This window comes from Gnatocerus cornutus, chromosome 8 (genome assembly GCF_029298725.1).
Source record: "Gnatocerus cornutus isolate USDA-ARS CGAHR chromosome 8, icGnaCorn1.1, whole genome shotgun sequence".
NCBI classification, from domain to species: domain Eukaryota; kingdom Metazoa; phylum Arthropoda; class Insecta; order Coleoptera; family Tenebrionidae; genus Gnatocerus; species Gnatocerus cornutus.
This window is the reverse complement of record NC_142240.1, coordinates 8,410,563-8,423,416: the sequence shown is the minus strand read 5'-3', so window position 1 is coordinate 8,423,416 and position 12,854 is coordinate 8,410,563. Positions and strand designations below refer to the sequence as shown.

The following is a 12,854-nucleotide window of genomic DNA, read 5'->3' as shown; positions in this document are numbered from 1 at the left end:
GCAGTCATTTGGTTGAAAGCTTGGAATGGAATCGATTACGATTTTCATTAAAAATTTCCCAACCCCAACAATGTCGTCACCGATTTAAATACAATCAAATAATAATGTGAGATATTTAATCTCAATATTTTGTTACAAATACTGCGTTTTATTTTTTATTAGACGAGTTTTCAGAGGTGATAACGCTTTGACAAATTAAGACTAGGCAAACAGAGTCAAGGATATACTGTCCTTTTTATTCTTCGGTTTTAGATTAAAATTACACTAAATCTCCGTTTTAGCCTTATCTGAAGATGAACAAGCACTTGAAAAAAATATGTCACTAAAAATAAAATTGTTCAAATAATGATTAATTCTATCGAACGACTTTTCCAAAGGTTGTCTCATTTAATTCGGTGAAATAATGTTTTTCAATTATTTACAAAATGTTGTTTGGTGATCACGTTTCGTTTTTATTTGCCATTTCAAAATTATTATATTTTTGTCTCTATATTTTTTTATTAAGTGGAAAATTAAAGATAATAACAGCTATTTTAAGACTGTATCTCAAAGTTTAAGTTATGGACCGTACAATTAATGTGGAACGCATGTAGCCTCATAAAAATTTCACAATAAAAGTAACTTTTTATAATACTGATAAGTTACATATTCTTGAGACTCTACGACATAAAATCATGCAAATTAAAAAAAAATACCAAAAATATACAAAGGGTACAAATGGGATCAAAAAAAAAAAAAATAACGAATAACTCCAACTCAAGAATGTATTAAATAATTAAACAAGAATGTATTAAATCAGTTAGTGAAGATTCAAGAATTTTAAAAACTTTGTACAGTAACAGCTTGTAAAGTGTTTTATTCCATAGTTTCAATTTTTTTGGAATATAAATGGATAAACGTTGTCAAAAAGATAGGATTCGTGATAAACTTCAAAACAAATATCAACTAGTAAACATCAAAATTCAAAGAAAAGATAATTTTTCCATGACTGTGCAAAATGAGAAACAAATTTTTGACTGACCATCGAAAATTCCGAATCCTTTTTCCATTTCCTTCGCCACCTTTTTCTCTGTTAACAGCCTTCGCCTCGCCACCCATAAATAAACCATAGCCCTTTTTACCTTATAACGAACTGTTTTAAAATGTATTTGAAATACATATCAAAGTGGCTTTTAACCGTGGGCTACATTTCAATACTAAAGCTGACCGTTCTACTCAAAAGGTACGTCGAATATTCTATGCATTGAAGGAAAGAAATTTGATGTGTATTTTCGTCCTGGTCGCGTTTACATCGAGTCCTTGCACTCTAAACTTGGTTCCACTCTGGTCGAGGGTGTATATTTTAATTCCACAGGGCCCGTGGTCAAGGGGGGCCTTCGAGACTCCCTTATTGATATACTGCGTAAACACTGCTCAAATGTACCCCCAGTATTCGTATTCGATTAATTACAGTGAAACGACCATTGCTCGAGCAAACTACCTAAAGTTTTGTAACGCTAACTGTTATGAAAGATGTTAAAAGAAATAAAATATATAATCTAATATTGAAGCTGTAAATAACGGAGCTACGTTCAGTAAACGTCCGAAACTTTACTAATTAAATTAATTAATGTTTGAAAGTTTCACATTTCGCGCTTTTATGAACGCTTTAATGTCTTTTTGATAAATTGACAGTTATTAATACTGATACCCTTCTTGTTAAATTTTCGATTATCGTTTTCAGAACACCGGAACTCACTACTCAAATTATTCGCCGGAAATTCATCATCGAGATAACAGCGCCTTCGTTTTAACCGAAAGGATTTAAATGCGATACTTATAATATTTAATAAAAATACCCTTATCGATCTTGTTGTGTCATTTCGACTATATTTCTAGAACAATAAATAGAGATTAGCTTCAATTTATTAGATTAAGTCAGTTATTTGAATTCGTGTCGAATAAACAACAGCTTTTATCTAAAATAAAAATGTTTTAAGAGCGATGAGCGCTGTTGCTAATCCTTTTACCAAATTTTTAACGATTGTGAGATAATAGAGGTTGTAAATTCTACAACGATTGACCAATAATAATTTTACATATAATGCCAACTTATAAGAAGTTGCGTCATGCTTTTTATTTTAGGACTTTACACCTCTTAAATGCTTAAAATACAATAATCAGAGTACTTGAACAACGACATCGATAATTAATTAGTACTTTGTCATAAATAAATTTTATCACCTCGAAATGAACAGGTGAATTAGTTTAATAAAATGTTAAGATAAGACAGATATCTTTACGAGAGCTTTGCAATTCAAAAAATTTCAATTTGTTTTTGGTCGTGCTAAGAAAAAAAATTGTTAAAGTTCTTGATACGATAGAGATCCCTTTTAATATTAAATCAGAAATCACAAATCTGCAAATCGATCATACATTTTTATAAAAGCCAATCGTAGATCTACTGAAGTTTTTTTTGTTTCACCTTCGCCCTTTTTATCTCTAAATCGCAATCAATCAAGTGTGAAGATCCATATTTAGACATGTATTTAAAGAGTATTTATACAGGTATGAAGTCATATACATACTTTTTCTGTAAACACAGATAAAGTATTAAGTAAACGCAATTATCATTTTTCAATCATTTAGTGACACAAACCTGGGCAATAATTTGCAAATAAAACGTGATAATACTCTACAGTTTTATTTGAAGATTATTTATTGAAAATAACCTTCAATTATGTCGAAATCTAAATAGTATTATCTAGGTATCCAGAACAAACTTATTGATACTGATAACAAACACCTGTTATCTGTTTTGAAATAATTTCTTCAACTATTTAAGTTTAATATTGCCGTGTTAAATCAGAGAAAATAATTGTTGATTTATTGGCGACAGAATTCTATCCGAGACAGATAAACAATTAAAGACAAATGATAAGATTAGTCCAATGATTTATTTCGTTAATTCGGTGGTTGGCGCAAACGACAATTTTATAATTTGGGGGGAATGAAAAAGGGGTGCGGGAACATATGCGGGTGTAGAGGATCGCCCACGAGAGGGTGAATGTATTAAAGTCTATATCAGACTCTGACCACTGACCACACGTCAGTCTCAAACTCAGTTCGATCTAAGAACGATGACCGTAAACCGGCGCGAAAATTAACGAAAAAATGTTTAATCTTAGTTTTTTCTTGCCGGTTATGTTGGCAACGAGTGCTTTAATATACCTCACGATTACCTATATTCTGTTGTTTATAATCTAAGATTCCAAGTTTTTAACCACGTGTTTGCTCTCTTATCTTATCGATATCTTTAATTATAGGTACCTTTCGTACTTATAGTAAATATTTCTTTTACATATTCAGTTAATCAGAATATCTTCAGCATGACATGTTTACTATCTCTTACGAATAAGACGAATATGCCACAAAGAAACTATTTTGATCTTTTCAACTTCGGATTCGTTCCTAACATCAACCAATTATGTGAGTATTTCTCCGATTTTTCATATTATAAGATGACGATTTATTTAGTCGATCTGCTCGTGAAAGCTGGCTAATCACCGCAAAAATCAAACAATAAATTGTCAGACCAATTATTGGCTATTTCTAGATCGTTAATTTTTTTTATTGGGGAGCACCGGTCATTTAATAAATTAATAACTTCGCTAATGTGTGCCATTAATTTGGAAAATAATATGTCCCACTGATTAAATGTAACAAGCGGGAAATTATTTGCGAGAAATGACAAACACACGACGTTAAATTAACTGCTTTTGCTCGACTTTTTCTTCGAGTGGAAACTGCCACTTTCGCCACGAATTAATCAGTTTTCAACACTTATTAAATATCCGTCAGATCAATAAATTTGTCATCTTAAAAAATTTTAAATGCTCACAGGTGAAAAATGGTGGAGGTACCTAAGTTACATATACAAAACAGTGTGTTAATAGATTATAAAAGCCGCCGTAAAAAAGAGGTGAAATTTTTATTAATAATAACGTGAATTAAGACCGAGATTCCCATTTTTCGGTTGATAGAATTTGGGTTTTGGTGCAGTCGTGCAACACACAAATAGAGTCGTAGACTAGGATATATGCAAAAGCCGAGCTAAGGGTGAAAAATAATAGCATGGGGTCAGCCGCCCCGTGGGAGTCGTAAGAAGTAAACTATCCGAGACGCCTTAGATGGACATTTCGGCCGCAAAAGCTCTCCTTATGTCTCCACATTTATAAATAAAACACGCGCCAATGTATATTTATACGATCTAGCCGATATACATGAAATTTAGTTACTTTGTAAGATTGGATTGTTACTTTAATTACCATCCGCAAAGGGCATGCATGTGTCCGATAATTGAGTTTTGAATTTTTGAATATTCTGCGGTGGATTGAATGCATTCAGCTGATGAACTTTGAAATATTCATGTTGCGTAGATATATTCATCCCTCACGCGATATTCCATAAAATATCCGACATGCAAATATCATCGAATGTAAAAAAGTAGCCACAAGTGTAGTTATCTGTATGTGTTTATCTTGTTTGCTTTCGATGAGTAATTTCAATTGGAAATGTATTTCAGGTGAGCAACGCCCGATAACGCGGATGGATAAGACGCCGTCGACGCCGCCTTCCAACGACGGTAAGCGTCCAAATCACCAACTAATTAATAGCACTTTTATTGCCGCTGCCATTAGCTGCTGAGAATCAAATTGATCACACTTATAGCGGCGAGACGAACAAATTAAAAAGACGGTCCACTCTCTATAATAGCGAAAAATACTCGCCGCTACCGAAGTGTAATTTTAGATTTTTTATCGGCCACCTAACGAGCTTTTATGAATTTCGATTTTAATGACGATCGCTTTCCCACCCTCATTAAAATTTCTTTGTTTGAAGGCCACCCAAGCAGGCGCCGCGCTTCCTAAAAATCATCATTTTAACATTTTCCGAACAGTTTGTTGTCATGTTCTAAAGGCGTTTGTCGCCCCTAAGGAAATATTACCGGCGTAAAAAACCCTAAGTAGTGTTTAACCCTTTTTAATAAAGAAGACGGCCACGTGCCGGGGGTTCCGTCACACGTGCCACCGCTTGTTGAATTATAAAAGCTCCCTCCGTGCCTCCAAATTAAATGCCTGTTGACGTTTCAATAAATAAAATTTTCAAAAAAAAAAAAAAAATCAAGCCAGATGTTCTAATCGATACATTTCATGGATTAATACAGTTTTTTTCTCGCTTTTACACCCCGTTAAAATGCACCCTCGCCTCCCTTAAATGCCGTTTGATCGAACAGTGTTGAAACTCGATCCGTTATGATTGATTGATGATCGCGGCCTCTTTCACTCTTCCAATTACTTTTTAATGTGTGATTTTCTCTATCGCGCGCCTCCCAATTAATTACGAGCTTTCTGCGCGGACGATTCCAACGAAAACTCCACGCAAATCCAAGCTCTCTTCTGCAGAGCTTTCACATAATGTGGTAGTATACTTTTATTGTGGCCGGTTTTTGTTATTCAAAGACTTTTACGAATGCGATCTGAATACATTTTCGATTTTATACTGTCCATTCAGATTCGCCGTTTTTCAGGTGTCGTGCGAATTTTCAGTGCTAAATTATTACCGAACTTGGACCGATTCGAATCACGTACTTTCGACTTAAAATCAAACCCTATTTTACATAGCCAGTGACGCAAAAATTCTTCATCCGCACTATTTAAATGCTAGTAGGGACCGAGCCTATCTGAATATGCTTCTTTAGTATTCGAGTCGCGGCTCCAACTTCGATTCTGGAAAAACTGAAAACGGGCAGCGGGCGAAAAGATGAAAATACTTGAAGCAATTATAGAACTTGAGCACCTGAGATTAAATTTAAGCTGAGAAATGATAACGTCGAATTGATACAAAGTTGTTTAGATGACAGTTTTATCTCTTCTAAAATTGAACTTTATGATTAAATAAATTCCTTCTGGTGTTAAAATATGTAGTGACGCTAATTTTAAACACAAAGTTTTGATAACGATTTTATAGATAGACTCTGTTACTACGTTTTTAGAGCAAATCTTCCAAGATCAGGATCATCCCGTCATAAACTGTAATGAGCATGATAAGCAAAAATTTGATTTCTAATCCCCTATCAACGCATTGAAAGTTATCATCTCCGGAGATAGCATTCAAAATTCTAAGAGCTCTTAATTAACCTTATTACTTTATTACATCGCATTTACAATAAAAATTTTCGGTGATAATTTTTTAATGATTTAAAAGCTTCGTTGAAAAGATCAAAGCTGTTGCGCTCGTGCAGAACACGCGATTAAAAAGTTACCGGCTAAAAAATAATCCGTTTGAAAATGGCGCACGTGGGATTAAAGGGTGGATTTTAAAAAGGGTTGATTGTGAGCATTGATTGGTCGGTGGTAACAAAGCGGTCACATTTTAACATATTAGGGGTTAACAACAATGTCAGTCACGAGGGATGGCTCATCAATCTTGAGGTGACGTGGCGCATTTACAACCCTTAACACGCGTTAACACCGAATTTATTAACATATTGAGTTTTTCGTCGTGGAGCTATTTTTCTGGTCGATGGAATCGGGTGAAATGACCGCTGCATCCCTAAATATCAAAATTCAGTTGGTGTGAAATTTCTGATGCGGAGCCCCACGAGCTTATCGAAGCGTTCTTCACCTTATCATGGTGTATGCAGGACTTAACAGCAGCGTCCTGATGTATTGGAAAATTGCTTCACATGAAGCTTTTGAAGCGTTATCGCCGATTATTATACGATTTTATTTGTGTTTTCTAACAATACTTGTAGTAAAATGTTATCGGAAAACAATTGCAAATTGCTACATAATTAACATTTGCAGATGGTGACGTTAACGGCGACGTCAGCGGCGACGACCAGAGCGTGTCCAGCGAGCGTCCAGGTGAACATAACGACGAAAACTCCATGGATTCGGAAAGGGGCGGCGCCCTCAACCTGGTAAGTCAACAATGTCGAAAATATTACTTTTCTTTAAATATTGACTCGGAACGAACGCTCATAATTGACGATTCTTCCCTTGGGTTGTTTAGTAAACTGTTCTTTTTGAAAACATTTGTTCTCCGAGTATAAATCTGAAGTCCCGAACGAATAACACCCTTCAAAAAGTTAAATGTTTAAATTCTTCGGGGACGCGCTCCCCTAACAATTGAATTTCAGCTCACTTCAACGAATTACTTCAGACCAAAATGCACATTTCTGATGTGGCAAAGAATCATTAAAATGCACGATGGCACAACCTTTAATTTTTCGCTGGCTTTATTTGAGATGAATGTAATTAGCTGTTAAATTACCCGTAATAATTGCCTTGGTTTGCCGTTTTCAGCGATGCACTACCTGAACTGAAATCTCAACTGCAATCATTTAACGTTTAATGTCTTCATTTCGCGAATTGGCATGGAAATTTTATAATTACAGCCGGCGATCATTCCCAAATGAAACCAAATTACTAGCGATTTAGGGATACTCTGATATTAACACAACAGCGACGAAAAATTTTAAGGTACATCACAAAGCGTTAATCAATCAATATCACTGTCAGTTTATGTGCTCAAGACTGTCAATTTGGATAAAACCACCAAAGAGCAACTGATAAAAATGCAAAGATTAAGTTTAATTAATTTTTGTGGCCAATTAATGCGTCTTTTTGATTCTTTAAGTTTTCAAGTCTTATTTTTTTTAATTGCGATTTAATTCCTCTTCTTGGATATAATTTAACTTTTCCACTAGTTTCCAATAGTTTTGAACTTTCCTCTATACAGATTCTTTGAATTGTCCCCAAATTCTAAAACTTTTCGTATTCTTTTATTATTTATCTGTATACCAAGTTTATCTATTTTATCTTCTCTTCTTATTCTCCTCATTTCGAATGTGAATCAAAATCTCAAAATCGCTCATTTGCAGGTGACCAGCGAGGCGGAACAACCCCGTCTGTCGTCCCCCAGTTCGCAGGTGACGAGTTCGAGTCCGGGAGTGAACGCGGCGCTGGCAGCCCTCGGGGGCCTCGGGAGTTTGTTCGGCAACCACCTCCAAATGTTGGGCAGCCTTCAAGCTTTACAGAATCCGCAAAACCTCCCTCAAAACTTGCAACAACTGCAACATCTGGCCTTGTTGCAGCAAGCGAACCCGCAGACGCAATTCTTTCTACAGAACCAGGTAAAACATCTCTTTATTTCCGCGCTAAATTTATGTTACGATTTTGAAGGGATTTCTGCAAGGATTCCCTCGCTCCGGTCTGTCTTCACGACCGCCGCACTCAATGCAGGTGTGTGAATGTCACCGTTGTTGTTCGCTTCACCGCATGCATTTCGTTTTTTTAACACATTCGTAACGTGCAATTACGCAAGATTTCGTTTTCTAATGTGTTGTTTGCATGATCTCGATGATTTATGAATTTCATCAGTTTTTGTTCTCGCAGGTTCAACAAATCGCTCAAGCGGCGCAGCAGTTCCAACAACTGCAGAAAGCTCAACAAAACTCCAATCAGCACAACACGAGTATCCCTTCCAACACGCAACTCCCCCAAACGCAGACAACCCCTCCGAACAATTCGCATATACCGCCGAGTTTGCTTACCCCCAGCACACCGAGCTCGGGGGGACTCACCCCTCAGCATCTTAAGACGCCTTCGAGGTTGCTAGAACCGTCACCAGAGGAGACCACGGACTTGGAGGAGTTGGAGCAGTTCGCGAAAACGTTCAAGCAAAGACGGATCAAATTAGGTAAGTCTCGAAACGAAGGGAATCATGTTCAAGGTTTTGATTCGCAAATTCTTGTAGGATTCACTCAAGGAGACGTGGGGCTAGCGATGGGTAAACTCTACGGGAATGATTTTTCCCAGACGACGATATCCAGGTTCGAAGCGTTGAATCTGAGCTTCAAGAACATGTGCAAGTTGAAACCGTTGCTCCAGAAATGGCTCGAGGACGCCGATAGTACTCTGACGAATCCTGGAGCGCTGAGTAACCCGTTGACGACTCCAGAAACCATCGGACGCCGGCGCAAGAAGCGCACCTCCATCGAGACCACCGTCCGCGTGGCTCTCGAAAAAGCATTCCTCCACAACCCCAAGCCCACCTCGGAGGAGATTTCCCTCCTAGCCGACAGCCTGTGCATGGAGAAAGAGGTCGTACGAGTGTGGTTCTGCAACCGCCGCCAGAAAGAGAAGCGAATAAATCCTCCGACGGCGGCGCTCGGTTCTCCTTGCTCCGCCGCCAATGCTAACGGCGCCATGTTTGCCATCGCCAATTCGTTGGCAAACAGCCCCTTGTCGTTGGTGACCACCAGCGCTCACAATAACTTCAACCCCAACGTGATGGTGAAGCAGGAATGACCCCACGTCAACTTCTTCGCCGATCACTACATGGAATAACTGATTGTGCAATTGTGTTTGATAGGACCAACGGACTCAAATACGTGTCGTGCGCCAAAGGAGGAACTTTCCAATTGAAGAAATCCGAAATTTCGTCAGTCCACGCATCTTCAGCCGTAGTGTTTACTTATTTATTGTTTAGTTCGAGCACCGTTATCGTCGTCACTTACTAACAGTCTTCCAGTTGGTTAACGAGTTCCTAACGTAGGTTAGTCGAGTAAACACCACGAAATTAAGCGTCTTTTGACTGTCAACATTTATTTATGCCAAAAATACTTACGTCTAGAAGTAGTCCCGTTTTTGTTCTGTGTATAAATTGTTTATGGCTTGCTTTATCACTGTAAATACGTCATTTTTTCCTATCAATCAACCGGCGCTCGCTCTTGAATGATTGGAAAAAACTCCTACTGTTAAAAAGCTGACGGTTGACACCCATTGTTAAGCAGGGTCTCATAATTATATATTTGAATGGATGTCACCCGCCGGTCGTGTACAATTGTTGTAGATAGATATATGTTACACGGTAATATACAAGTACTCTAGAACTTAGCTCTTTGTTTAGTCTTAGTGTATATGAATTTTATTAATCTACTCTTTATGTATGTCAATGTATATAATCGAATTTAGTGGTTCTTTTTTTAAGTGAGGACCAATCTAGAAATGTTGAAAAGTTCCTACAACTGAAATTAAGCGATTGTTGATATTATTGATATATTGTTTGTACGCGTTATAATATCATCAACGATGTAATAATTGTTTCTAACATTATTTTATTTTCTACGATCATTAGACTGACATACCCATATTTTGTTTTTAGACCTGACATTGTTAAACGAATAGGGTCCTTTCCCTTCTTATTTTGTATCATTTGCACACATATATTTACTTTTACTTCTTTTGGAACATGTTATTTATTAAATCTCAGGTGAATATTTTATCATACTTAACATGCTCCAAACCCGATTTTCGTACAAGCAAACCTTTGACTTTTCTTGTACGAAAATTCTTTTCGTCGTAATTGTGACAATTCAATGTATAATGGAAACAAAATGCCCACAGACTTAGTTTTTTATATAATTGCACATATCGTACAACGTAGTTTATGTACAGTCATTTTAACGCCTGTGGACATTTTCGAACAATCTACGTCATATCAGTGTGTAAATTTTAGCATTTATTCCCAGAAATTTAAACAAAATGTTATGAATTGTAAAAACTACTCTCGATCTACGGTGGCATTCTGTTTGAATACTTGTAACATTCCATAGGCTTAGATCCAGTAGGTATATGTGTGTAGCATAAATGTCCTTTAGAGAATGCAACCAATGAAAGACAGACGAGATGCACCAACTTTTGGTTGCACAGTTGAATTTATATGGGAGCGAATTATTATAAATGTTCGGGGTGTAAATTCAATTTTGAAAATTTGTAATACTAGTGAAACAATATCGAAAGTGTATAAGACCCTATTCTGACGTGTAATATACTATGGTGGTCTAGGCAATAACATGTACATTATTTTCATTAAAGAAAAGGATTCGTACTTTTTATTATCATTTCCGTCGCTTGCTGAACAGAGAAATACAGTCGACTTAATTAGGGCGCATCCCAATAATCTGGAGGTCCCCATAAACGGAAGATCAGAAAAAACTCAAAGAAATATAGCTAGCTGAGAACTGTAAGTTTCTAACTAAGATTTTCATTAAATTTGACTATAAGGTTCTAAGAAGCGTTATCAATAATGTAAAGTATTTATTTAAAAGAATGACAGAATCTATTAATATCATTTTTGTTTGTTAAACTTAGTTAAAAGTTTTTTCCCCGTCCCCTCAATTTCTCTCCATAAATTGAAAAAATTAATTATATTTCGGTCTCGTTAATTTGAAGTAAAATCGACTTTTTTCCCCCAACACTATAATTAATTCCATTGCAGCTTTAAGATCAGATTTTATTTTTTTGACTTATGTCTTTTAATAAAGGGCTCTTCAAAGTGGAGTTAGTAGATTTTACGCTCTCTTCTCTGATTGGTTTGTTTATTCTGACTATTGTTTGTATGCCTTTGAACTCTCGTTTATTTAATTTTTTTCTTTTCTTCTCTCTCGATTATTTCAATCACATTTTGCCAGGTCCCTTGAATTTCAAATTATCCAGAGTCTAGTGTGCATTAAAAAGTCAAATATACTTAAATAAAACAATAAGTTAATCAACAAAACATAAAGTACAATTTATTGCACAACAAAATTTTTAAGTCTCCTTTTTTAGAAAATCAGAATCAAGAGTATTTGGTATAAAAAACTAGTGCAACAACAAGAGCATCTAAAGAACTTGCCTCATTCCCTTTTTGCAAAAAAAATGTCTTAACTTCTCTATACAAACACTGATTAGATTTATTACGATGCTGTTTATTTAAGAATTCCAGTTATTTAAAAATGCCTAAATTTTTCCGAGGCATTTTAAAATTTTGAAACCGACACGAAAAACATGGAGAGCGGGCTGATTAGTCCAATTCTCTTCTTGTTTAAATTTTGCTCTCAAAAAATGCGGTTTATATTTTTTTATCGGAAAATACGGAGTTTCAGAATACCGATTATCCAATTAGCCTAGTCAACAATCACAATGAAATCGAAATTATTTCAAAAGTTGGAAATATTTATCAATCGTACAACAAATTAAAACAATAATAATAAATCCCAATTCTCAGCATCGTGAGTGGTCTGGAAGTGACTTGAAATCCGTTTTTTTGTTAATAAAATGCAAGAAGGGAATTACAAAAGTACTGCAAATTTGATAGAATGAAAATTAATTTTTGTTTCATCATCTTACTCCCCTATTAAATTTGTAGTTTTTTTTGCCATCTGGAACATTATGAATATTAGTAATTACATACAGAATGTCCGGAAAGTGGCACACCACCTTAAAAGGGGGTAATTGGGTGGTCCCCTAGAGCAGCAAAAAAATGTTACAAAAATGCACTCTCTGTTTTCGCAGTAGAACCAAAATAAACTTAGGGAAATGGCAACATTGCTAAACTGTTTCTTCAATAATTTAAATTTCCATAATTCAAAACCATAGTAACAATATTGTTGTATTGTTGGCGTTAGTCAGGTCGGTTCATGAACTGATGAGTAGTGTAACTATAGTTTCATGTGAACTTTGCCACACTTATCAAGATTGTTAATTCAAAAATTCTGTTAACTGTTTTTAACCATTTTTTATAAAAAAAATTTTAATTTTTTTGCATCATGTCTTTGCGCAAAATGTCTTTTAAGGAACAAGTTTATTTAAACATATTTTTTTTGCACAGAAATCGTTAATTTTGTTATTAAACTTTTACAATGCAACCCATATCTCGAAAAATTAAAGACATGGAATTTTTTAATATTTTTTGGTGATCTATGACATTGTCAGATCATAAAAACTACTGTTCTTTTTTATATCAAATGTCCATTTTGTTTTGTA

General features: G+C 35.6%; 1 protein-coding gene across 2 annotated transcripts in view; it reads left to right on the top strand.

The window, feature by feature from the left end:
• The window catches only part of LOC148169456 (uncharacterized), a 38,866-nt gene extending 29,417 nt beyond the window's left edge, over positions 1–9,449 (top strand). The window contains exons 4-9 of one of the 2 annotated variants that reach the window (XM_088043472.1): positions 4,565–4,624; positions 6,849–6,964; positions 7,928–8,179; positions 8,229–8,288; positions 8,442–8,745; positions 8,803–9,449. In XM_088043472.1, coding sequence (XP_087899598.1) covers positions 4,565–4,624; positions 6,849–6,964; positions 7,928–8,179; positions 8,229–8,288; positions 8,442–8,745; positions 8,803–9,356 — 1,346 coding nt within the window. In that variant the 3' untranslated portion in view covers positions 9,357–9,449. The remainder of the gene's footprint in view (positions 1–4,564; positions 4,625–6,848; positions 6,965–7,927; positions 8,180–8,228; positions 8,289–8,441; positions 8,746–8,802) is intronic. The other variant, XM_088043473.1, reaches the window with a different exon arrangement.
• Positions 9,450–12,854: the final 3,405 nt, after the last annotated feature.